Genomic DNA, 26,470 nt, shown 5'->3' with positions numbered 1-26,470 from the left:
GACTGGTAGAAAAATAGCTTTTATCCTTTTTTCATCCTTTAAAATAAACATTGATAGAAACTATCATAATATGGTTTGTGTTACAGGTGGTGTAATACCAAGGGCTGTACTGCTGCCACATCACAATTTTGTGGGGTTTCAGAGAGTAGTTCTGGTAAGGACACTCAATGATTTATCTATTTATTTGTCTTACAAGTGGACTGATAGTTTGGTACAATTTAGTATTACGTTCATTTACAGTATTTGTTAGGTATTGGTTTCTGCAGTTCACTAAATCCTTACATTTAAGTGTTCTTTTATTCAATGGTCTTTATTAACAGCTCCTTTTGGAACTGTTAGTGTCTCATGTGTAAATCCATATTCATTTTGTTGAGAATTATTATGATATAACACATCAATTCACAGCATGGAAATATTAATAAATAGAGCTTTTGTCAAAACACACCATAAAAACTGTTTTGTCTCCTGGAAATGGGGAGTCACTATTGCTTTGGTGTGTATCAGTTTTTAAAAAACGGTGGAAAGTTACTGTATTTTGGTTATAGTATGCTTTTTTCAAGTGCTGAAGTCTTGTCACCCTAAAGGAAAATACAAGTATGTGGTTCAGAGGGCAAATATTCAGACCATGTGGTATTACTTGTCTCTTCTTAAGTGTACTGCACAGTCACAATTTTGCAATCATTTTCTTTAAATGCATGTAACTACACTCCCTCTATAATTTTTTTATTTTGGATGCTTTCTTTAAACATATTTTCTTCTCTCTTCTCCATGGCTGGGGTTACAAGGGAGCTGAGATTACCTTTACTTCTTCTCAGAAAGGGAAAATTCATTCTGCACCAGTCCGCCAGCAACCATACTCAAGTATTGTGCAAGAGCACAACTGAGCATTTGTTCTTTCAGCAGGAGATAACTGATACCACATTTGTATCTGTAGAATTTTTAATATCTACTGTAATTTAACAAATGTCTTGTGGGTGTAGCAGATGTCTTTTCTCCCCCCCTCTTCTCTCGCCTCCCCCCCCATTTTTTTGGTTTTAATTCACGTTCCCTTAAAGTTTTTGGCAAGCTCTCTTTGTGTGCTGTCTTAGGTCTATAGAGGGCATTCAAAGACAGAGGGAATTTGTTTTTAAAAAACCTTATCTTGCAAGTAGACCCCACAAGGTAGAGAAAAGGGTATTGCTGATGTTCTCTGTGGCCTTGCAGGGTAATATTGTATTGGCTCTGCTCCAGCACATCACTTAAGCAATTGCAGTCAATGGGACCAGAATACATTTAAATATTCTTCTGGATTGATCTGTATCTATGTATACTTTCTAAAAATGAGGTGGGATACCATGAGAACTTCTCAATGGGATTCCGTGGTTAAGCTAAAAAACAAGCTCCAGGTCTTTCTGTGCTGGAGATATTGGGGAGGGGGTGGGCCTTGCTTGAGAAATCTCTAGAGGCTGGGGAATTAAGGAAGCAGAAGAGTACTGGAAGTTGTGAGTGAGTAGGTGTGAAGACTGAAGCCATTTCCCCTTCTGTTGTTGCATTAGATTGGTTTGTCTAAAATAGTTGGGCATGGTACTGTTCACACTGTATGATTTCCAGACCTGTAAGTGCATAATGCCTTGAGCATGCACTATTCATGCATGTAGGCTTACATTAGAGTTTGTTAGTCTTGGAGTGAAAGAAAATGGGCTTTCAGATTTATATGGGAGAAATGGCATTAGGAAGTTTTGAGTAGCATCACTCAAGAATGTTAAGTGGCAATTCTGCAAAGTAAAAACATCACAGCTTTATAAATATTTTAAGAAAAGAAAGATGATGGGAGCTCCTTGGAGTCTGAGAAATACTGAAAATTTTTCAAAATGTTGTGAGCAATTTGTGCAGTACTTATTAAAGTATAATGTCATCTGGAGAAGTCATGGACTTCTTCCTCTCTATCATCTCTTTATTTTCAAATAATGCTCCCATTACTGGAAATGGGTGAGCAGAATTTTTCATGCATAAAATCTGTTATTCCAGTGTTTGAGGTAAGGTAAAGACAACCGAAGACAGTGGGTTTCTTTTTCTGAAAGACTGTCCTATCTAATTTGTTTAACTCTGAGCTAGCAGAAGTAGTTACTGTGATTGCTTAATTCTGCAAAAGACAGAGTAGAGGTCACTTGTGGGACAAGCTGAAGATCGTTTCAGTGCAGCTGCCTGTGTAATAGTGGCCTGCAGTTACAAGACATGGTGTATTTCCATTTCTGCTGATGTTTTAGCTTGACTAAGCAAAACTGTTCTCTCTACACAAAGCTATGATTGTGTTTTCCAACCACATCAGTAGAGGACTCAGTTTAATTCAAAATAGCACCTTCTAATGGAGAGAGGTCCTTATTGGACACATGATATATCGTCACGTTTTGAATAGTTTACTGCAGAGGGGACTAATTAAAAAATTAGTGAGAACAGATGTCTAATGTTGGCCTAAGCAGTCAGAAAGAAGAGGAAATGTCCTGGGTTTGAACTTTTTATCTTAATTGGATCCCTTGTGACTTTCAACCCATTTGATAAGAGTTTCTTCAGTAGACTCTCCTGCTTCTACTGTTCAAAGCCAACAGCTTTAAATTTTAATGTTTTTATGTGTGGGTATAGGCACTCACACAGTCTTTGCATACAGTTTGGAAGGACGATTCCTTCACTAAACAAAAACTTTATATACCACAGGCTGCTTTGGTATAGCTTTTTTATCTCCCATGTGCTGTACAGAAAAGCAAAACACTGTTCTTTTAAGCTGCATTTTAGTATATTTTTTGAATCCTTTTACATGTTCTTCTACAGGTGTATTCAGGCTCCTTTTATTAGTCAGACCCTCTGTAAAGTGCCAAATTAGCAAGAGGAACATTTGGTACACTGCTTTAATCTTAAAGATCAACAGTGCAATTGCTTCTAGAGATACAGGTGACTTTGCAATGTGTAGGAGCTGTCTGGGGCTGTGTTATGGCAGGCATGTTCATGGAATCTCTGGGAATTTTTCCTTTGCAGCAGTATAAATATGCCTCTAGACTTAAGCACTGATGAAGTACCAGAACTTGGCATTCATTCAAAGTTGTCCTTGGTCTAGGATAATTTGAGTTAGGTAAAATATTCCATTTTCTACAGGCAAGGAAAGAAGCTTGTTTTTATTTTTCAGGGCATACTGTAAAAGAAAAAACTGCTCTTGATGATTCAGATATTGGAATAGTTCCCAGGAAAAAAAAAAAAAAGAAAGGGTATACTTCAGGGTATGGAAAATCTAGTCGAGGATGATGACAGTATTGCATGTCTTTTCCATGTTTTCTAGGCATATCACCTCAGCATATATGCTATTCTTAACATTCTGCCAAAAGACCCTTGATACAGCTTCATTTAGAGAAAAAAATAAGCAGATGTTGAAGGCAGAAGGGGGACCAGCTTAATGTCTAGACAACCTTTGGAGGCATGAGTGAGTTATTCATCAAATACATATGCTTGAAGGGAAAAACCAAAACTGTTTCTCATTGAACTTTGGGCATAGCTGATATAGATGGAGACATTCTCTGCCAAAATACATAGCACTAATGCCTAGACAGTATAGTTTTTGCTCATGACAACTTCCACAGTCAGATTTGGGGTGTGGTACAGAGTAGGATGTAGAGATGCAGAGATTGAATGCCTGCACCGAAGGTGGTTACTGCAGGAGAAACTTAAAATTGTATAAATTAAGGAAAGAGATGCTTGCAGGCTTGGAAAACAATCTGTCCCTTTTTGCAGAGTTACTGGGGGCAGGGTGTTTTTCTTGGAACTACCCATGTCCTGGTGAGGGTTTTGTGGCTGCAGCTCAACGTGTTGTGCAGTTGAGTGTCCAGTCTCACAGGGGGCTCTGGGCTGAGCAAGTCACTGCACTGCCTCTCTCTTGTTCTTTCTTTGTCACGTCGCTGTCTCTTGTCACTGCACTGCCTCTCTCATTTTTTTGTTTGTCACCTCCCTGTCTCCTGTCACGGCACTGCCTCTCCCTCGATCTTTGGTTATCACCTCGCTGCCTCCCAGACCACATGTGACAGCCCTGAGAGACCAACGGTGATGGAATGGTGGCCCAGGAATGCCCAGTGTTTTATTTCATAACAGTAAAGCAGTACTCTGCCCTCCTGACCTGCCCCAGGAGCCCTTATAACCCACCTCTGGGCTGCCTCAGGCACACACTCCTCCTTCCCCGCTGCCTCGGCCAGTGCTGCAGCTCTTGGGTTGCTTGGGTTGCTGTTGCTTTATTTCTCTGTTACTTCATGGTAGGTCACACCTGTACTGCAGGTTAGTACGTAGTGCAGTGCAAGAGAAATGGGAATTTTACATTGGTCTCACATTTCTGTTACTTTTGGTTGTAAATAGAAAACAAGATAAGTAGGATGATGGTGCTGTGTCACACCAAGTGAATCACTGCGTGCTGTCTGCAGCTGCACTCGGTCCTGCTCAGGAGTGGCCATGCCCAGTGTCCAGAGCAGGGCTCAGATCATGGGTATTAAACTCCTACTGTAATATTTGATTTAAGTTTCACAGATAAGAGCAACTTTGCCTCTTTTGAATACCAAAAGTAGTGTTTGTCAGACAGTGTTTGTTTCTTAATTTATTTCATGTTTTTTTTAAGAGATGTGTCTTGGTGTTAGGAAGCCAGAAGAGGCAAGTACTTCACATCCCGTTCTTCATTAGAAATAATTCTGATAAGACTTCTAAGTCATCTAAGTGCTTCTGGAAAATTTAGCTACCTAATTTCAAGGTTCACCTGGAATTAAATCTGAGGTGCCAAAGTAAATACAGTTAGTTTCTGATCCACTTCAGTGGTCCTTTTCCTAAAAAAAATCTGTAAGCATTAAATTAATTTTCATTAGTACTCTTTTTTTTTTTTGAGGAATCTCTGATTTAGTATTTTTTTTTTCCTGCTAATTGATCTTTAATTAAAAAAATAAAGCCTAAGTGAAGATGGTTTCATATTGCCATTTTGCACTTGTTTACACTGGTAACTGATTTCTGTCACTTGTCCTCAGACACTGCAATGCTGGAGTTCTAAAATGGCTTTTTAAAGACCCAGAGCTGTGGTTTGCACTTTTTAATACCGGTGTTGCATTTGGTTTCATTTAGGAGTAAGATAAAGTGGTGTTGTAGGTGGCATTGATGGAGTGGTATGAGGAAAGGAGGTTTTTTTTTTTTTTTTTTTGCAGATTTGCAGCCTAGTAGGGCAGGGATAGTGGAGGAGAGTGAGAGCAGACATACCTAAAGTAGATTCACATGTTGTTCTGTTTTTACATGCATATGACCAATTGCAGAAGCATGTTATCTATAACTTTTGGTTTTTTTGAAAAGTGGGGATTTTTTTTCTTTTTTTTTCTTTTTTGAGATCCTCAACTCATAATGGTTATTTACCTGCAGAGTCCCATGGGCTCATTTCAGGCTGCTTTAGTGAACAGGGCTGGATGTGAAAATGCTTGGGTAAAGAAAAGAGTTGGGTTTTTAGTCTGAGGGTAAACTTTCTTAAGCTTTCTTTAAAACTCTCCATTCATGCATAATGCTGCAGTCAGTCATGAATTACACGTCTTTAAATCTTTCAAGGTGAACATCTTGGGGCTAGAAAGAACCTGTCAGTTTACATTTAATTTATTCCATGCTTTAGGATGTGTTTCATGGCTGTAGAGAACTTTGAACACTAAATATAATGAATGTTAGCACATATTTTCAATACCAAATTCTGCAGTCCAACTCGAGTTAGATTCTCAACATGTTTAATATCTGGATTAATAGAGAAAAACTTGTCTAAAGCACCGTGTATTTTTACTGTTAATGCTCATAAATACCAGTCTACCTGTTTGCCATCAATCCATAGCTCATGAATAGTACTGGCCTTTTTCCAAGTAGCCAGAAGTATTCAAGGTTTTTTATTTTAAAAAACCACAACAAACCCCTGCATTGTTAATATAATCAATTCATTGTTTTCCCTATCCAAAGGGCACTCTTTGCTTTTTCTTCATCTCAAATTTAAAAATAAATAAATAAATAAGCCTGGCCTCCTCTTCGGTAAGTAGCAGGTTCTGACATAGTTGCTCTTGATTAATGGCCACTAAAGCTGGAAATTTTACCTTCTCTTGTTAACAGTTTATATTTTCCTGACTTGAAATTTTAATAAATTGTAACTGAAGGATCTTCTCTGTGTCCTGTGAGGTTGTTAGGTTGGGGGGGTTTTTTCCACTTTTTTTCACCCCATTGTGGTGTTGTCTCGGAGGGGTTTTGCATTTCATCCTTCATCTTTCAGAAACAGAGTGCTCAGAACTGTTACTATTCAACAAGACATCTGCCTCAGGAAAAGAATTGGCAGCTTTCATGCACTCACAAAGGAATTTCAGAAAAATTATTTGTTGTTCCCAAACTAGATGCTGCCAGAGTACATAATTCCAAAACTTCTTTTCTCATGGGAAAGGCATAAAAGACCAGGCTTAACAATGGGGAAATAAGCCGAGTTTATTTGCGTTTAGAATAGATCAAAGCCTCTTCACCTGTTCTGTTACTGTCTCTTTTTTTTCGTATTTTTATATCCCCAGCACTGCAGAAGTTATGTACTGTGCCTGATGATCCCTGGTCTTTTCTAAAATACTGTAGGAGTTGGGGAAGATGCTCACACACACACACAGCATCTTTCTCTGGGTCTTCCTCTGCAGGAGATGCTTCTCTTGCTCCATTTATGTGGTCAGTATTATTTATAGAGTAGTTCTGTCAAATTCTATGCTGAAAATAACACCTGCACTTGAAAATAGCTTTGTAGGTGCTGAAAAAGCTGTGGCGAGAGTGTTCAGGCTCATACATGAAGGGCAGGGCAAATGAATGAGTGAATCCTTTGTTGGAAAAGGTCATGTTCATGAAGGTGACTGTGCCCAGAACAATGTAAATGTGTTTAGTTTTTAGTTTTCCTTTGATTGTTCACTAGGAAACACGAACCAGTCCCCAAAGACCTGCAGAAATTTAGGATAATTACCTGAGTAATGATACCAACCTTAATAAAACCTTAAAATCTAGTGTTTCCCAAAAAACCTATTGCAAATCCATGAGGCAATGGTGGCCACTATTTCAAAACTTGGACTCTAACAAAGTTCATTGGTGTACATCTGGATGCTCTGGGAACACCTAGACAAGGCTGCTTGGGTCCCTGCAGGCTCAGCCTCGCAAGTACCCAGTGACACCACAGAGCAAGATTTGGGAGTCTTTTTGTTTTACTTTTGGTTATGCAAGGATTCTAGGTGTGCAGTATGCAAGGAGGTGCCCCATGTTGTGCTAAATTATAGATGTTGACCTGGTGCAGAGGGGTCCCAGGAGAAGATGCTGGTTGCCTCTGGCAGGCATGCTCTGGTCCCAGTTTCTGCACCGATCCAGGTGCTGCTAATTCTGACAGGTTCTGTGCTTAGTTACTGTGGGCAGGTGTAACTCCAACTCAATTAGTTGTTGTTATGGCAGCATTAAAAACACTTCCTTATCAAGAGTGAGGGAAACCGCTGTGGTAAGTACACTGACCTGAGTCAGACAAAGGCCTTTCTCCTGCAGGCACTTCAGGACATGACTCAGGGCACAAGGACAAATAAAATGAGCAGGGTTTAGTTGGACTAGAAAACACTGTTGTTGAAGATGAATTGAATTTTTTTTTCAACCAGCGGAATTTATTTGTGAGAAATGTTAGCAGCTCATAGTTTGTAATGGAAAAACAGTTGAAAGAAGAACGTAGAAAAAGAAATGACTGAAGGAGGTACAGATACAGCCATCACTCTCTTGATGGAGGGATGGATTCAGGAGTGTAGAGTATGTGTAGGCAGTGCATGGTGAGGAGGTGAAAACCAGGGCAAATGCGTGACCACAGGCTCGAGATCGTATGTCAGATCAGGAGATGAAAGCTGGAAGATGGATCACCAGCTTGGGAGAGATAGCAAGTGCAGTGGATGGAAACTGCACAAGGGTCACAGTACAGGAAAAGGGAATAGGAGTCCATGCAGCTGTATGAAAAAATCCCTAGTGAAGAAAGGGCTGCTGTTGTAGGAGTGCCTTTCCACAGATGCCTCTGAGAACTACATCTGCTCTTTTAGTGCCATCAGGTAGCAATGTAAATATTTAATATATTAATATTTTTGTCACAAATAGAATCCATTCCAGGCTACATGGTCACTAATCACTACTTCACCCTAAGATTTACAGAACACACAAAAAAACCAAAACCACAGACAGTTGAAAACTGACTAATTACAAAAGTCTGCTCGAATTTCAGTAGTTTTCCATGGACAAATAGATAGCATTAGTTTGAGCTCAGAATGAATCTTATTTTGTAAGCCATCAGCATCCAGGGCAGCAGTGTAGTGAAAAACTGTGTCACTGTTAGTGCACCAATATCCATCAGCTCAAGCAATTGATGTAGATGTAATCACTGTCTCTAATAGAAATAAAGTCGGGGTAATGGAACACTGTCACAGGATCAATGTCTCCTGTTTTGAAAATAAACCCCCTCAGCTTTGCTTTTGCATTTATGTACCAGCAGGCGACCACATCATTCAATTCAATTGACACAGTCCCTTAGAGCCCTGAATGATCTATTGTGGGAACATCAGGAACAGTGTATTGGAAAAAATGGAATGTTCCTGATCAGACTTATCAGGCCGCATTATTCGGTGGGTTTTCCAGCAGTGAAAATGAGAATAAATCAGCTGAGAGCAGAAACTTAGCACGGTATGGAGATCCTTAACCGCGTTTAACTGTTTAATTTCTACAGGTTCTTGGTCAAAAAGCTTGAACCGCAGTACTTGACTTTATTTTCAGTGGTGCATGTTCACAGATAGAAGAACATTTTTGAATGTTGCCCCTCCCCACCTTAGTCTCAGCAGAAGCTCTTGACAGGGGTTGTTTTAACTCACTTAAGGGCTCTTCTCAATCCGTTATTTTCTCAGAACGTTTTACACAGTTTGATCCAAGCGAGGATTAATGGGTGTGCTCCCACATTCATCCATAATTAAATTTTTTGCAAAGGCTTTAATGAAGCGCAGGAGATTAGTAGTTGTATAGTTGCATGCTTAAAACTGGGTACATGCCGAAGAGGCATATATGGGATTTTAAACAATGTTGCAGATAAGGCTTCTTCCTGTTTCCACCTTTCTTGTGCTTGATTCCAGCAGCTGTTCTGTGTCTAGATCCAGAGAGTATTAGCAGGCTGCTATTTTAGTGCTTAGTGCTTTAAGCCACTGAGCAATTTCACAAAGCCTTCTTGAGACAGGGTCTAAAAGTTTGATTGCAAAAGTCTTTATTGAAATTCGGTATTGCTGAAGGACTGTAACTCTGTCTAAAGGGACATCCTTTTAATGGCCTAAGAATGGAAGCTCCTCAGCTTCCTTGACGTTACCTCTGCTCCCAGGATGGCCCCTCCAATAAGAAAATTTTCCCTTTTGAGGGACAGATGGACAGGTGTCTCTTCTGGAGAATTGCCAGGCATTTGTCTGGTGGTTCCCTCTCCGTTACAGGGTTAGATATATTTAGCATACAGAGCCTGGAAGTTGGACTTTGCAGGTCAGCCTGAAGGAATCCATACTGGACAAACCTACACTGCTGCTTCTCCTGGTGACTTTGCTAATTCTGGTCATCAACCAGGAGCTATCACTTTCTGATCAGTTTTAGAAATGCCACGTTTCCAGTTTTGCTACCATAAGCATCTGTTGAGCCTGTGTACAGGTAGGACACTCTAACCCTGAAGGTCATCCCATCAAAATACCTTCGGTATGGTTTAGATGTTTGATCAAGGAGAATTGCCTAATGTTATATATCCTGGGGTGTTCTGAAAAATTATTTAAGTATCGAAAGAGGATCGTGGTTTTATTTTTGAACTACTACGTCTGGTGAGTTTTCATTTAAGCCTGGTTTGTCTGCATCAGTGGGCTTGAGCTCTGTGATTAAAAGCCTTCTCCAAACATGATGTGTGGGCTTGGGATCTTGTGGAGAGTCAGGGAGGGATGGCTTTCATGAAGTAATCAGACTTGAGGCAGGACTCACTGCTAGTGGTTTTACTGCATATTTGGTACATATTCTGAGCAGCTGAGTTTGGCTTTTAAGTTTTAAAGCAATAACATATTTGCATCTGCAGAAGGGTGTATCAGAACTATCCATTTCAACAGGGTTGTAATTGTCATAGAGGAGGGTTGTGCCTGGAAAGAGATGTCATAGAATCACAGAATGGATGGGGTTGGAAGGGGACCTCTGGAGCTCGTTTAGTCCATCTACATCTATTTTCACTGTTACCCAGAAAGTTGAAAAGTCTTTAAAATACTAATATACAATACCTCTTTGCTATTCTGTTACAGGAAATGAGGAGAGTCTTCCTCAAACACATAATTTCTTCTGGTGTTGCACTGTAATAATGTTAAAAAAAAAAAAAGGTTTAAGAATATAAAGAGTGTCGAATAAAGTGTCAGTACCAGAAATATCCCTGTTTCCTTAGTCAACCTAGGGATTTACAAAATATGGCTGCCAAGAATCACTGCAAGATGCCCTAAAGCTGTCCAGGAAGATGTATTTTTAACTCTAGAAAGTATAGAAATGTGAAGCCTTGTAGCCATAGCCCTGGAAATATGATGCTGAATATATTGTCGCTCGTGTCTCTGCTGTAACATCCGGAATCCCGGCCTCCTGGGTCACACAACATATGACTTTGGGGAGGAGATTTGGAGTTCAGTAATTAAATACTACTTTGCTCTAGGCAAAACCAACAAATGGGCTTTATCTGCAGCATATTTTGTAACAGTACTCAGGGCTGGGATCGGTGTTTCTGGGGACTGAATACTCAGATAAGTAGACGGTAACTTATTTTAACCAAGGTTTTGGGTGGTTTTTTGTTTTGTTTTGTTGTGGGTTTTGGGTTTTTTGCTCCTCTTCCCCTTCAGGGTTGTAATTCTTTCTCTTCAGAAAATTTCAGACTGGCTTTGTCATCTTGTATGCTTCATACTCTCAAATTGGCATGAAAAGAGAGAGACTGTTGCCATAAATTAGGTCACTAAAGCTGAAGTACAGAATGCAAATATTTATCGCCTGAGCTAAGGAAGACAATTCAGATGAGAAAAGGAAAAGTTATTTTTTTAGTATTTGGAAATTAAGCTGTATTCTTGGTTAAAAGCAAAGCAGTAGAGTTAAAAGCTGAACATGAGAAGCATCACTTGGTTTAAATTGTTAGAAGGAAAACCAACAAAGTCTGATCATATGAGATATCAGTAAGAAGGTTCATGAGATAGAATTACAGATATTTTTTTAATGCAGTTTCACATTTGACATATATTATTGAATCTTAAATAAAAGGGCACATTTAAATAGTAGCAATTTTGGGACACAGGTAAAAATCCAGAAAATGAGAACTTTATTTTGAAATACTGCAAAAAACCCCTCATACATCTAACTTAAAAAAAGTTTATCTTTAAATTCAGAAGGTTAGAAAGAATTCCCACCTGCAGATTGTCAGGTAGGAGAACGTGAGGGATCATTCGTATTGTGCCTGATAGAGTTTTGACCCCCCATCGCTCAAGTGACAACGTGAAAGAATAAGTAGGAGTGTTTAAAGCAAGTAGTTGATACAGTTAAAGAAAACTCAGCTTTTTATCTTTTTAAAGTGTGAGAAAACATTCATTTTTATCAAAATTGATGTCTCATAAATTCTAACAGAAGGACATGGGTCATACACTGCATACTTGAACCACTAATTTATTTTATGAGTTCTCCTTTATAAAGTGTTTCTAAAAGGCTCTACAGAACTCTTCTCTGGATGTAGTCTTAGGAAGACTTGGGGCATTGGTGCCTCACTGCCCTAATCAACCCAGATGCAGTTGGAGAAGTGGTAGAGTTCAGTATATCAGCACTTTCCTGGGCTACAGGGATTGTCTGTCACCTGAGTCACCCTGGCAGTGATCACAGAGCTGTCGAGGGCAGCAGATTTGCCTGGCTGAGGGACTCACAGTATTTGTGGTAAAGCATAACAAGGAGGAATTGTGTCTCACATGCAGTACTGAAGTATTATTTTTATGATACCTGATAAAAATATAAAGTGGAGTAGTAATAAAACCTTCCAAAGGCCTTGTAGGCATATTCAGGCTTTTTGGGTGGAATTAAAAAAACTTCACGTTCCCAGGTGGAGTCACGTAATTTGCCTTTTTTTTTAATGGTCATGGTCATTAAAACAAGGAAGATTCTTAAGCAACAGTTAATAAAATGGTGTCACTGTCTATGTGCACACATGCTAGCAAAATATTTGTCTGGATTTCTTGCAAAACAGGAAAAAATAAAAGCTCTAGTGGTAATATTTCTGTTCTAGGGGATTTATTGATTCTGTAACCAGACTTCTGTTTTCCGTGGATAAATGTAGCAGTCTGCCTATATCTGAACATTAAGCATTTTTCAGAGCTACCCAGAGCATGAGCTGCTCCCTTTAACTTATCATATCTGGTATCAAACTAATGATTGGTATGTTTTGGGGAATTATTATTCACAGCAACCTGCCAGGTTTTCCTGTTATCCTATCTAATGAGGATGTGTTAGAGCCCACCTACAACTGCAGAAATATCACTTTCTTAGGCTGTTATTTGATGATACAATAACTCTAATTGTAGTGTAAATCTAGTGTACGTTATCAAATGGTGATTAAAAGATATACAGCACTAATCTCATTTATAAACTTTCTCTGCCAGTTCAGGTTTGTCTGAAAAGAAACCCCAGAACAACAAAAAAACCCTATTAGGCCAGGAGCCATATCGGGCAGCATCTGTTCTCCAGCATTTGGCATGAACCTGGAAGAGGAGTACAAAGCTATAATAAACATGCAGAGTGGAATAATGATTTGTCAGAAATACAATCAGATTTTCACTGTTGGGCACCCATTAGCCTGCAGATCTGGTGTTGGTGAGAGTAGAATTTGATCTCCTTATTAGCAGATTTTACTTGTAAATTTTACCCGAAGTGTGAAGTGTGTGAATTGTTCTCAAGGGACGGAGGTGCTGGGCTGAGACCTGCCCTGTCTGATGTGGGGTAGGAAGGTACTGAAACACAGGCACAGTTTTGCTGTTAGGGAGCAAAGTCAGAGCTGATGTGCTGTCTCTGAGAAAAGAAACCTCATTTCCTTTTTAAAAAAGTAGCTTCCAAAAGAATTTTGAAGTGATTCCTGACGTGGAACGAGCGGGTCAGTTTGTGTAAAGTGCAGGCATGTGTCTGATCTGTTCCTGACGTGTGGTTTTAAGTAAATCTTAAGGCCAGCATCTGTATAGACTGATACATGTAATGCCTGATAAATTTGAGAGTTTAGGGGCTTTGTGTAGCAACATTAAAAGTTACCTGGGATATCTGGATACTATGCAGATTCTAGTTAAACAGCAGTGTTATCAACCACAGGCAGAAAACCAGTGTCTTTGGCTTGGTGTTTTCAGATGATCGAGGGAGAACAGGGTGACAAGTCACACTGAAATCCAGTCTCCTTGGCACTGTGTCACTGCTGAGCATTGCAGGGATGTGTGGGTTGTGAACCTGAGAAGGCGTGTGCTGAAGAGGACTTGATTTTGAGTAGTGAATATCAACCTTGGTGTGGTCTCAGGGACTGGAAGCCCATGAGAAATTTGGGCATGGTTTATAAGCCCCGTTTTTTTACATGTTATGGGGTATTTTATTTATTTAATCCTAATTTTATCAGTAAGGAGTCTCATTCCCATGCGCTGCGCCTGCTCCAAGGTGCAAAACAAAAGCAGAGGCAAGTGGGAGAGACTCCCTTTAAAAGCAGACTTGGATCTGAAACAGCAGTGTGGGTGCATCATGCTTTGCCGTGTAATTCCACAGAATGTTTTGAGGAAGACTTGGAATTTTTTTAAGGGCTGGAAAAAAAGGGCCTCAAGGATCTTGTTACATTTTCAGAGTGGGTTTGGGACATACAGCTGCAAATATTTTAAGATATTTTTAATCGTCCCTTTGCAAATTAGGCAAAAAATATGACTGGTTGGAGTTGTATGTAACTTCTACTTATTTTTGTGTCATTTTTCTGTGTCTTTTTGGTGACTTAATTCCTGTATCTAAAATAAAGAGCAATATTAATATTTATTAAGTGCCCAAAATAAGTAGTTGATTGCACGTGGAAATAGTGGATTTGTAGGAAATAAGCCAGCATTAATGAGTTGGATTTATTAGTATCTGTGGTACATGTGTACAGGCGTGGGTGGATACAGAGATAAATTTATTTTTTTCTCCTGTAATTTTCTTGTTTTCAGCCTTTCTTCCTCTATTAGTGTTTCCATTTACATGACGCCGCTTCTAAGAAATCTCCTCTGTCACCTCCCAAACAAGCCTTGTGACCATGTTGGGGCACCAGGGAAAACAGAGTTCACGTGGTTCGTAGGTTAGCAGGTTTATTTTCTTTGCCATTACTGTTTTTCTTCGGCAGACACCCTTAGCAAGTTGTAACTTCTTGAAGTGAGGGGGTGGCCGTGTGTGATGAGCACTGAGAGCAGCATGACCGGTGTGTCCCCTCTCCATCCCACCTCTGCTCCTTCTCACCGTCAGCCCCTCACTGCTGCTGTCTCGGGTCATTCCCACTGGGTGCTTCCCAGGAAGCTGTGAGTGAGAAGGAGAGGAGGAAGCACAGCTCCTTGGGGTGGAAACAACAGCAGTTTGAGGGTTGGCAGCATAAGCCTGTCAACCAGAATCCATCCCTGTATCAATTCAGAACTTGTCAAAGGGAAATAATTATTGTATCATCTCATATCTGTACTTCTGCTGTATTTCCTCTCTAATGGGACATTTTGCCTTGGGAGGGGAAGGAAGATGGATTTGGTGTTCCTCGTTCTTCTCACAGTTCCTTGCATCCCTTGTCTGTGGACACTTGTTCCTGGGCCTGGGCTGGGGGAGACACAGCAGTGAGCTTTCAGAAAGTGTAAATAGGCACAGAAAAAACGGATAAAAAGGTGTATCTTGGTAAAACACTGGAACCTTCTGCACCCTTTTCAGTTTCACGTCCTCATCAGGCAGGCAGTGTATTTATTGAAGGCATTCCTGTGTTTTTTCTGGTTGTCAGGGTCCCGCAGCCAGTGCTGCACTGCCACCTCCTGATAGCCGGGTGCCAGCTCCTGCCTTGCCAGAGAGTCTTGTGGAAAACACTTGGAACCAGCCCTGAAAAAATGAGACTCGTTTGATTTGGGCAGGGTGAAGAACACTTTTGACAGACAAGAAAAACGTTAGGGTTTTTTTTTTTTTTGTCTTCAGGTGAATTTATGTGGGATTTCCACGGTTCTGCTTTGAGTGGGGAGCCCTCTATTTATTAATAATTCAGGACTTCTCTGTGTGGCAAACAGTGCTTTCATCTGATTCCTGCCTTTTGATCTATCTTTTTTGGTGACGCAGCAAGGTCTTAAAAATCAGTGACAGATCCATGAAACAAATACTGCCATTTGTGCATGTGTGTGTGTAATGTAAAAAGGTTTCTTTATGAGTCTCTTAAAAGTTAATTACCTTTTTTCTCTGAAGGAAAATATTGTTCCTCTTCCTACATAATTTCTCTGTAACAAACAGTCTTAAAAAAAGATAATTTGTGCTACGTATGGCAACAAAACATAGCTCAATAAATTGGTGTGTGGTCCTGCACATGGTGAAATTGGTTGCTAATACATGAAATGGCTAAAAATGCCATTCATTTCACATACTGCTCAGTAAATAAGCCCTCAAATTATATTGGAATTTGGCAGGTGTGTCTTGTACCCCAGTCATGGCTGGTGGCTGAGCAGAGGTGGGGTAGGGTTGGTATCAATGTTCCTTCCTTTACCGATCCTGTTGCACCCACTAGAAGTTATTGTACTGAAGCAATTATGGTGGTGAGTGGCTGGTTAAAAAACCTAAGAAGGTTTGCTGATGAAAAGTACTGGATGGATAGTAGGAGCAGGAGATGGACATTATTTCATAATGTGTTCTGGAAGCTGATGTTTTTACTTGTTTACTTGGAAAGGTCAGGGTTTTCAAACATTCAGAAGTCATGAGAATGTTCTTAAAAATGAGACTAGGAGTTAGAAAAAAAATACTGTATTCTGTCTCTTCTTGTTTTAAAGACTCTTCGTTGCTTCAGGTTTTCAGAGGTTTTCATCAAAAGTATATATAGTCAGATACATTATTTGTCTTGCTAAGTGTTCACCATTTATAAAGTCGGGGGAAAATAGTATATATGTATGTCCATCAATATTTTTAAAGTATTGAATGAAAACCTAGAGAAATGTTGCTACAAAAGATCTGTTTAAAGCTTGTCTCTAATGTCAAGAATTGCTTTTGCAAAGCTGAGGTTTATGGCTGAGATGTTTTCTAATTTTTAGTGGAAATAACTGGGCTTTCTTTGAACAGACACCATGTTGTAGCCCATATTGCACCTTTTTACTAGAGAAGGAATACCTGAAAATAAGAGTGGATTAGAAAGTAAAAGTGGGAACTTGCTTGGATACCAATGTGAAACCAAGTTCTTGGTCTTTGTTAGCCAGGGAGAGAAAAATCCACGTTTTAAAAGTGTTCCATAGCAATAATGTTGAATAGATGAAACTCACTTGATTATTTTTTAAAACCTTTGAAATGAGACCTTTTTAATACTGGTATTAAACAGCATAGTTCCCCAGTCCGTACCAATTTGTATTGTTTGAAAATCTGGCCCCTCCATGTTTAATTTACTGACCTTTATGTTGTGGTGAGACAAATGCCTTTTTAATGACTCCAGTAGACTTATTTGCATCATAAAATAAAACTATTGTCTATGCTGCCAGGGAAGTACTTAGTTTATAAATATAGCTTTTGTTGGGAAATACCTATTAGGTACTAAAAATATTTAATTGACCTACTTTTCTTTTTATTTGCAGGGTTGTGTCCTTTGTTGTGACCTCATGGTTTAACTGGGAATAAAGATGAGTATAAGCAGTGATGAGGTTAACTTCCTGGTATATAGATACTTGCAAGAGTCAGGTGAGTTTTTACAATTCTGTTTATTAAACAATGCATAATTTATTTGGTCTTCATCGGCAACCGGCTTTAGCAAACACAGGCTCATTTAATTATTTTGCCAGTAGGTATGTGCTTCTGTCTGAACTGTTTCTTGGTATTTCTTCTCAACAAGAGAACGAATCCCTGCCAAGTTACCTTCTGTAACTTAATCAGATTTAGTCATTTGGAGTCTTCAGATGGCAGTCAACCAGCCAAGGACTCACTGGATTGCTAGAAATGCATTTTCCTGGAGATCACTTCTCTGCAGGGTGACCGTGGCACTTTACACCATTTTCTTCGGAGCTACTTGAAGAAGAAAATAGGATGATTAGCAAAATACTGGTTTTTCCCATGTTCTTGGAGTAATGGTGCTCCTGCAAGCTGGTCTTGTGTCGCTGAATTCCTTGCCTGAATGTGACTGTGGGAGGGCAGATGTTGCTGTGCTTCGAAGGAAGAAGTGGCAACTGTGACTGTATGGCTTGTATCACTTGAATCTAAATGGAGATGAACAGATTTTTTTACAGTCTTGGGTTCCCAAAAGCCTCCCTCCCTGCAGGACGCTTTCTTGGAGGATCTTGTCCTTTGGCATCAGGCTGGCCAAAACCTCCTGCTTCTTGGGAGTAAAAGGCAGTTGAATATTGTCAGACTTAAAAAGAAACCTTTTTGCTATCATATTCATCCAAACTGACTGTGTCTGTAAATCACAAGCAAGAACGCAGCAGTGTTCCCTTATTTTTAAAGCCTCCCAAACCCAGTCGGATCAGCAGTTTGTGTTGCGTGTTTGGGTTTCTAGATGCGGCCATATGGCTGCAGGGAGTTTTGTGGTGGTGGTTATTCTTGAAGCTGTGTAAGAGACAACATCATCTTTACTCACAGCTGTGACATTGACTGCTTAATGCAGCCTACATTTAGAACGGGTAGATTTGACTGGAAGTCAGGGCATGCCCTAGTAAATGAACAAGGGATGATTGTCAGCTGCCAGGAGGGAATATGATCTCAGCAATTCATAAAAGAAGTCTGCATATTAAAGCAAGAATAAACTCCAGTCTTAAGATAAGGGTGTAAGAGATCAACTTTAATGTGTGTGTGTATATATATATATATATATTTAAAACTACATAATATATATTTTACCTCGCTGTTTCAACATTTACTGATTCTTAGTTTTGTTTAGTGATTGCTGATGGGTGGCTTCAGGCTTCTTGAAAATGCATTTGGCTCATGCAACATAGGTTCACTTCTCATGGACTTCCCAATTTGAGACAGAGAAGCAGTGGTGGATGGCAGAGTTTTTCAGTATCTGCCTGTCAAAAGAAAGCAGAAACTCACCGTTCCGTCTGAATTTACTGAAAACTATTACACATTCTCATTCCAGTTGCAGATTGCTTTTGTCACAGAAGCCAAACTTACAAAATTGCTTCATCTTCATTTGAAAGTTTTCAGGCAGCTTCTTACTTACCTGACAGGGTAAAAGGAAAAAAAAAAAATAAAGTGGTTTAAGAAAAAAATCCATGACAGAAAAGTTAATTTGCTGAAACAACTATTTTTCTCTAGGTTAAATTCAGTTTTTCAGGGTGATCAAATAAGTAGCAAGCAGCTGCCAGTGCTGCACCATAACATGTTTGCTACTTCTTAATCAGTGCACAGTGCTGATGTAGCTCTAGGTGCCAAAGCATACACAATTATGACAGCACTGTACCGTGAGCTGAATTCTGTTCTATGTACAGATCCATTTCACTTTCATGGGTATCAAATCACTGAGTAAAAATAGCAAGTGAGTCTTGGTATGTTGGGGAGATAGATATATATTATATTGCTTTACATATCATATTTTTCCTTTTTTATTAAATACTGTATATTATGCAATACACACGTGTAGTTTATGAATATATAAATATGTTTAAATGCTGTTGTGAACTGTATATTTTATGGTTTTTTATTGACTCATGCACAGATATTCTGCCAATGGTACCGTAGTTGTGTTCATATTTAAATGTCGCTTTTATCTTTTTGCGTGTTTAAATTAGAGACATATGAGGGAAATGAGGTGTTTTGCTGAGGGTTTTTTGTAGCTCATAAACATGCTGTAACTCTGTATAAGTTGCTCAGGTTTGTAAACAGAAGATCCTGCCATGGTACAGCAAATAGCGTTGTCTGTCTGTAAATCAATTCTGATGTTTTTGCCTTGTCTTTAGGGTTTTCCCATTCAGCATTTACCTTTGGTATAGAGAGCCATATCAGCCAGTCTAATATAAATGGTGCTCTGGTGCCACCAGCTGCTTTGATTTCCATCATCCAGAAAGGTCTACAATATGTAGAGGCAGAAGTCAGTATTAATGAGGTAAGGAGGCTTTGCCTGCTGGAGCGTTGTGTCCTTGCTTGCAGTAAGTTTGAATGTTAGTATTTTTTCTTAACTTTCTTGTATCCTATTTATTTACTTTTACTTCAGATTCCTTACTGCTGGTGTTCACCATGACTCCAGTGGTGGAACCAGAATGGAGTGACATAACTGGGTAGGGGTTCTGCCCAGTGCAGCCACACAACACCAGGCATGGTGTTCTGGCTCATTGCTGAAAGGTCCGTTGTCTGTAGAGTTTTTACCCTAATATAATGTTGTAGTACATCCAGACAAGTGAGATAAGTTAATAATTGAGACAAGTAATCTCTTAATTTTTTATTTTCCTAGGCTGGCAGTAGGGAGGTGGGAGAGCACTATGCAGCTCTCATTTGGGTGATGTGTCGTTATAATGAAGTAATGAGAGCCCAAAGGCAAGGTTTCCAAGTAGAGAGAGGGTTTGAATTTGTGGCAGGAAGGATGAAGGTAAATGCCACTTTGCCTTTTGCCTCTGCTGGCTAATTCATCTTGAGCAGGATCTATTAAATTTGATGTTTAAATGGTTATTCCAGCAGTACAGAAAGCTATATATCTTCCTGCCTGATGCTGCAGACACTCACCCTCAATTTCCATTCTCATTTATGCCTGGAAGGTTAGCAGCCTTTCTATGTGTCAGTTAGATCCCAGAAGGAAACTATTTTTTTCCTCTACTAATTCTGCTCTCTTTCCAGTCTCCCTTATGCCTGCTGTTTATATGTAGTTTTCATAGTTCCAAGCAAATCCTTTCCCTTAGGAAGCTTCAGAAAAATAAAGCAAGTTATAGGAATAGAAGAAAGAGACCCTGTATTTATTGCAAGGAATCCTTCTAGCTCCTAAAAATAGATCCTTACAAAGACCTAGCATATGTATAAGTGTATTTTTAACTGGGTCTTGTCCATTTCAGGATAAAATTCTTCCTTGCTGTTTGAAAGCATGCCAGCACTGTTTAAAAAAAGGAAGAAAACTAGTCAACTCTCCAGATAATATGTTTATGGAAAGTATTAGTCTAATAAGATAGAATAACTTCACAAGTCAGTGACCCGAGTTGCAATGTTTGCAGCTTGCTCTTCAAACAAACCATTAGATTTTGCTGCAGCCACTCATGTTTGAAATCATATTCATAGATGGCTTACAGAATTTTTTGCTTTAGCAGACGAATTAGCAAACTCAAAGCAAATAACTTTTGATTCCACAGGCTCTCCCAGAGGGCTGCAGTGGCTTTTTTTGCATATTTATAGTGGCCACTTACCTTTAGATCAAAATTCCAATCCTGACCACGACAATGATGAGATACCACTTCCAGCACCATTTGTTATATGTATTGTATTAAATCAGAACTTTTGCTTTAGTTTTGCTTGGAATTTTTGCCCATAATGTTAATTTGTACTTGGTGTTGTCTTTTTTTGTTTGTTTGTTTTCTCCCTCTGCTATAATTTAGGATGGTACCTTGTTTGATGGTAGGCCGATAGAGTCTCTCTCACTGATAGACGCAGTGATGCCTGATGTGGTACAGACAAGACAACAGGCCTACAGAGATAAACTTGCACAACAACAGGCAGCAGCTGCTGCAGCTGCAGCTGCCACCAACCAACAGGGATCAGCAAAAAATGGAGAGAATACTGCAAATGGGGAAGAGAATGGAGCACATACTATAGCAAGTAAGTTGAGACAGAAATGACCTTAAGCTGTGATAGCATTTTCTTGTTGTTTCTCAAAATATGAGCCAGTAGACAGTGATGTAAAAGTGAAGAGGTAACCTCTCAGCTTGCAGAGAATACCTTCAGATGGTGTCTCACCTTTGACTGTCCCCAGTTTGATATTTGGAATTGCAGGAGATGCAAACTTCTGAATTCAGTAATTCAGCATGTTCCCTAGACCCAATCTCACTTCTATTACTGCTCCTTTCCCATCATCTGGAGGTTTTTCACAGGACCCTCTGAAAGCTCTTGCAGAAAATAATCAGAGACAACTCTTAAAACGTTGCACCTCCTCAGGTTTGGCCCCTGTACAGGGAAAGAGGACTCTGCCAATCCACAGCCAGTTAAAACTGAGCATTGAAGCTCCACAAACTCCTTCCAATAGGTTCTGTTATCCATGGATTGGGAGCTCTACCTGGCTCCCCCTAGGACAGGCCTACCTGAGGTCATGGTTGCTGGGACAAGTCGTGTGTCACTTGTCTCTTTTGTCAGTATCAGTTTTCATGATTTGCTATTCAGAATTATTCAATGCAACTGCTTTCAAGGTTGGTTTATTCATCAATTCCATTCTAGCTGTGATTGGTGAAATAAATGAGTTCTCTTTGTCGTCCCTGATCAAAGGAACATACATACCTTACAGTCAGGCTCAGTATGGAAAAGTTTGGGTCAGGCGTTAAAAAATCATTCTGAAAATATTGTTCTGGAAGTCTGAATTTCACATTTAAGAGTGGGAGTTACAGCTCTTGCTGTAAAAACACCTGAAGAAATGACATTTTTGAGAGAATATTAGTATCAGACCACATACAAGTTCTGGATTTTACTAAGAGTTTTTTTTTTAGTATATATGATAAAAAGCTGGAAATATAATTTTGGCTGAAACAAATAAGATCTCTACTTTGATGCTCGCATTTAAAAATCTCAAAAGGACATCTATCTACTCATTAACTGTTAACTGGATAGAGAAAGGGTAACCCTCGATCACAGCACTGCTAACTGTGATCTACCAGCAGCCCCTGCTGGCTGGTACAGCACTTCATACTGGCATCGATTCTCTGACTGAAGCAATGCTTTATATGGTGTCTTTCTGAAAAGTATGCATGTTCTAACAGCCTTTTCTGTTTTCTCACACGTACAAACAGTGACAGAAACCCTTAATGCTAAATTAAGCAATAGATGTGGAATGATTTGTTTAACTGCGGTGAATAAGTACGGAACAGGTGAACTGTGCAGCATTTCTCATATTCTGCATTTACACCCAGCGTGAATTTATTTTTAATAATAGAAAATGATTGATGGTAGATGCCAAGAGAACTATTGAATTACCCCCAGTGTGTTTTACAGAACAATATGGATATAACCTCAGTTCCACGTAGGAAGTTCTGTGTTGCCACAATTCCATGGTAATTGCTGAGAGGTTCTGTTATCAGTTTACTGTATCACCAAATGTGATTATATTAATTAAAGCCATTTTGTAAATGAAGTGTCTGAGATGTAGATTTAAAACCTGTTTGATTGCAGTTGTTGAAAAGAGAGATTTCTGAAAATGAATGTGTAAGAAGCATATTTGAAAGCACAAGTTAGACTAGTAATATATTTTAACTGCAGCACTGGGCCTGAGAAACTGAATACTTGTAACAGCATTTGTTTTTTAACATAGCAAAAAAATAACTTTCAACCTCAGTTTTGAAGCCTCAAAATTAAATCCATGTGGATGTGAAGGTTTAGAAGGGCAAAGAGCTTTCCCTCATTTTTGAAACTCCCTGTCTGTTTATAGCACTTCATAAATTGGAACTGGAAAAATAAGGGAACGTGACAGCTTTGTCGGATTTTTACATCACATAAATTGTGGATTGTTGTCCTTATCCCAGAAGAATCTGACCCGTACAGTAGTATTGTCCCAAAATATTAAAATCCACCTCTCTCTACTGTTTCCCACAATGCAGATAATCACACAGACATGATGGAAGTAGACGGAGATGTTGAAATCCCTCCCAACAAGGCAGTGGTGCTGCGTGGCCATGAATCTGAAGTATTCATCTGTGCCTGGAATCCCGTTAGTGACCTTTTGGCCTCAGGGTATGTGCACTTTGCAGGAATGTGTGGAATATCCGGCTCACTGCTGAGTGCTGATGGCAACGAGTTAAAATAACACCTACCCCAACGCCCTCTGTGCCAAGTTTGCTGTCTAGAAAAGAGTACTTCCAACTGCATTTTTTTTTTTTAATAATAACAATAATAATGTGATATAATTATATATGATACTATCCAATAATGTTTTGTAGATCTGGAGATTCGACAGCACGGATATGGAACCTCAGTGAGAACAGCACGAGCGGCTCGACGCAGCTGGTACTTCGGCACTGCATCCGGGAAGGAGGGCAGGATGTACCCAGCAACAAAGATGTGACATCACTGGACTGGAACGTAAGTGCAAAAGGCAGTGCTCAAAACACCCAGGGAAAATTGTACTTACAGTTTTGCGTAGTCAAATTTTAAGTGACAGCAACGGTGCATCCTCTGGTGGCGCCTGAAATATTGCTGGTTTGAGTGGCATTGTAATTTCTTCTATTTGCACCTATGGAACTTCTTTTTAATAAGTTGTAGTCAGTGGAATAAATACCACAAATCTTATGCAGATGTATTCTACCTGAAATTTGTGCTCTTTAGGCTTTGAGTTATACAGTAAAAAAAAATAAATTACCTTTCTGCTGACAGAGTGAAGGTACGCTTCTAGCAACTGGGTCTTACGATGGCTTTGCCAGGATATGGACTAAAGATGGTAAGTAAAATACTTTTAATTTCCAATATATTTTCCTGTATTGTGGCTCACAGCATAGTTTTTTATTTTTTTAATGTATTCATATCAATATAAATTTTCAGGTAATCTTGCCAGCACCTTAGGGCAACATAAAGGTCCTATATTTGCGTTAAAATGGAACAAGAAAGGAAACTTCATTTTAAGTGCAGGAGTGGACAAGGTGAGATAATCTTTGGTAAAATTAAAATTCTTTCCTTCACCATTATAATCTAATTGTAAGCAAAATAACAAAGCTATGAAAAGTAAGTAAATTGAACTGAAGGCATGGATGTAAATATGTACTTAGAAAGAACTTGTTATTCTAGCTGTGTTTCTTTGGGTTTCATGGTAGTTTATTGAGATATTTTAATTTCTTAGATTTCAGTGTCCATGGATCTCTTTGCAATTAGTTTAGCCTAAGTTGGAAAGTACGTGTGTTGAAGGCAGAAACATTAAACCTTTTAAAACCAAATCATCTAAAATTTAGTGAAGCACTTTATGCAAAGCCTCAGGGGAAAAAAAATCACTGAGTTGGATATCAGTCAAGCCTGAGAATGGTTGAAAAGTTTAGAGCTGGAATATAGGGGAAGTCAATATATGTAACTGGGGAAGTGCCAGTAGTGTAATGCCATGGAGCTCATTGTTTAACTGTGTTTTATTTCACATCTCTAAACAAACTTAGACTCACAAGGTCTTTAAATTCAGAGCTGTTGTTAGTGTGAGAGATTCTATGAATATTAGGAAGGACACATAGTGATGAAGAATAGTCTTAAGATGAATTCAAAGAATCAAATAGTGTTCAAAAGTGTAAGAAGAGTTGAGTAGCTGATTCAAGGTGCAGAAGTCAGCACAGGCTTTCTCTTAGCGAGAGCAGCAAACTGCAAGCTCAGTACAACCACTTAAAACTGGCAGTGTCACTGTAAAGCTGTAAATTCTCTCCTTTATTTGTTATTTTTTTCCTGCACACATTTAACCTGGTTTGCTTTAGTGCCCAGCTTTATAAATGCTTGTGCTGGCACAACGGAAGGAAAATGGAATGTTTCAAAGCATGGAAAGGATGTGTTTCCTCTTTTGGCAGCTGTGATGGTTATGCCAGTTTTTAAATCTTTGTAGAGGTACAGCTTTAATTTGCAGAAAAATATTCTGGAGGAAAATAGAAGCCTTGTTTCAGTCAATAAAACCTCCTAGACAAAGCAACTGAGTTTATGCTTCGAAAAATATTCTGCATTAGCAGAAAGATTGTTCCAACCTTAATGCTTCTTTTTCATAAATTATTTATGCAATCAGTTCATGCTTCCATTGAATGTGTGTCAAAATTTTCACTGATCGTTGAGGTAGATCAGGGATATTGGCAAATAATATAGTGGTCATAAGACACAAATTTTGTCCTGTAAGATTTCTTTAACCAAAATATTGGCAGAGAATAGCTCCGAACAAAATTGCACCCTTAAATCTTTCAGAATGTGACCAGTTGTTGATAAGATCTCCTTAGGGACAAGTGAGTAGTTGATATTACAATCTGAATATTCAAGTATTTGAAATAAAAGTAGATGTATGGAATGTATTACAAGAATATAAATAGGACTAAGGAGGTAAATCTATTTAATTTTTGTTTATTAAAAATAAAAAAAGCCCACAACTCCCTTCTGCCCTCCAGACCTCAAAATGTTGTGATTAAACACCTTTCTAATATTACAACATATTAAGGTTATCTACAGCTGTCTGTACATCTACTACCATTTCCTTTAGTAGTGGTTAAAACACTGGAAATGTGTAATCAGGATCAGGTTTGGGTGGTGGGGAGCAGCGTAGGTACTCTGGTACTTGTGAATGGTGGTAATTGTTGGGAAATTACCAATTTGTACAAGTTTGTTTATTGTTTATTTATCTGTTTAATACAGACCACAATTATTTGGGATGCCCACACTGGCGAAGCCAAGCAGCAGTTTCCTTTTCATTCTGGTAAGTCTTGATTTTGGTCATTCAGGATTGTCATCTGAAAAGATGAAAAAAGTGTTATATATTAAAGTAAGTTAAAAGATCCAGTGCTTGTGGTGCTTGTTCACACCATTTTAAAATCTAACAGGCAGTCTTTGGTTACTGACGCCCATATTCGTAATGAGAATGTGAACAAAGGTAGATTTGTTCTGATTTTATAACTCACAGTATTACTGCATTTCTGTGAAAGTCATAAGAGATAAATAATCCAAATATTCCCGACTTTCTGTAGTACAGTGGCAGACAAATCAAGTGGGTGGGCCACGAGGGACTTGTGTTTATTACCTAAGGACTGCATTTGTCATCTTCCTGCTACAGTAATCCCAGCCCCGCATCCCATTGTTCCCTGCTTCCTGCTGTGCTGTCCCCAATTTGTTTGGCCACAAACCAGCTGAAAGGCTGTTCAGTGGCCAGCTGGGATGAGAGTGCAGCCTCACAGGAGGTCAGACAAATTGCTCTGTGGGCTGCATGCTGAGCAAGCCTGCCAGAATCAGCTGAGAAATAGAAGGGAAAGGATGACGGACATGTCATTGAAGGGCCTTTAAGAAATGTGTCCACTCTTCATTCTGCTCACACTACATTTCCAGTGGCATG

At 39.2% G+C, this 26,470-nt stretch overlaps 1 protein-coding gene across 3 annotated transcripts in view; it reads left to right on the top strand.

Moving 5' to 3' along the window:
• Window positions 1-26,470, top strand: part of TBL1XR1 (transducin beta like 1 X-linked receptor 1) — a 104,526-nt gene that overhangs the window by 65,630 nt on the left and 12,426 nt on the right. The window contains exons 3-11 of one of the 3 annotated variants that reach the window (XM_018074977.2): window positions 87-154; window positions 16,890-16,992; window positions 19,206-19,351; window positions 20,823-21,042; window positions 23,010-23,157; window positions 23,364-23,505; window positions 23,797-23,860; window positions 23,962-24,059; window positions 25,780-25,840. In XM_018074977.2, coding sequence (XP_017930466.1) covers window positions 16,935-16,992; window positions 19,206-19,351; window positions 20,823-21,042; window positions 23,010-23,157; window positions 23,364-23,505; window positions 23,797-23,860; window positions 23,962-24,059; window positions 25,780-25,840 — 937 coding nt within the window. In that variant the 5' untranslated portion in view covers window positions 87-154; window positions 16,890-16,934. The remainder of the gene's footprint in view (window positions 1-86; window positions 155-16,889; window positions 16,993-19,205; window positions 19,352-20,822; window positions 21,043-23,009; window positions 23,158-23,363; window positions 23,506-23,796; window positions 23,861-23,961; window positions 24,060-25,779; window positions 25,841-26,470) is intronic. The other 2 variants (XM_018074979.2, XM_018074978.2) reach the window with 2 other exon arrangements.

The sequence above is a fragment of the Manacus vitellinus genome, unplaced genomic scaffold (assembly GCF_001715985.3).
Source record: "Manacus vitellinus isolate BGI_N305 unplaced genomic scaffold, ASM171598v3 scaffold_29_pilon, whole genome shotgun sequence".
NCBI lineage: Eukaryota > Metazoa > Chordata > Aves > Passeriformes > Pipridae > Manacus > Manacus vitellinus.
The sequence above is the reverse complement of the archived record's forward strand: the minus strand, read 5'-3'. Positions and strand labels throughout refer to the sequence as shown.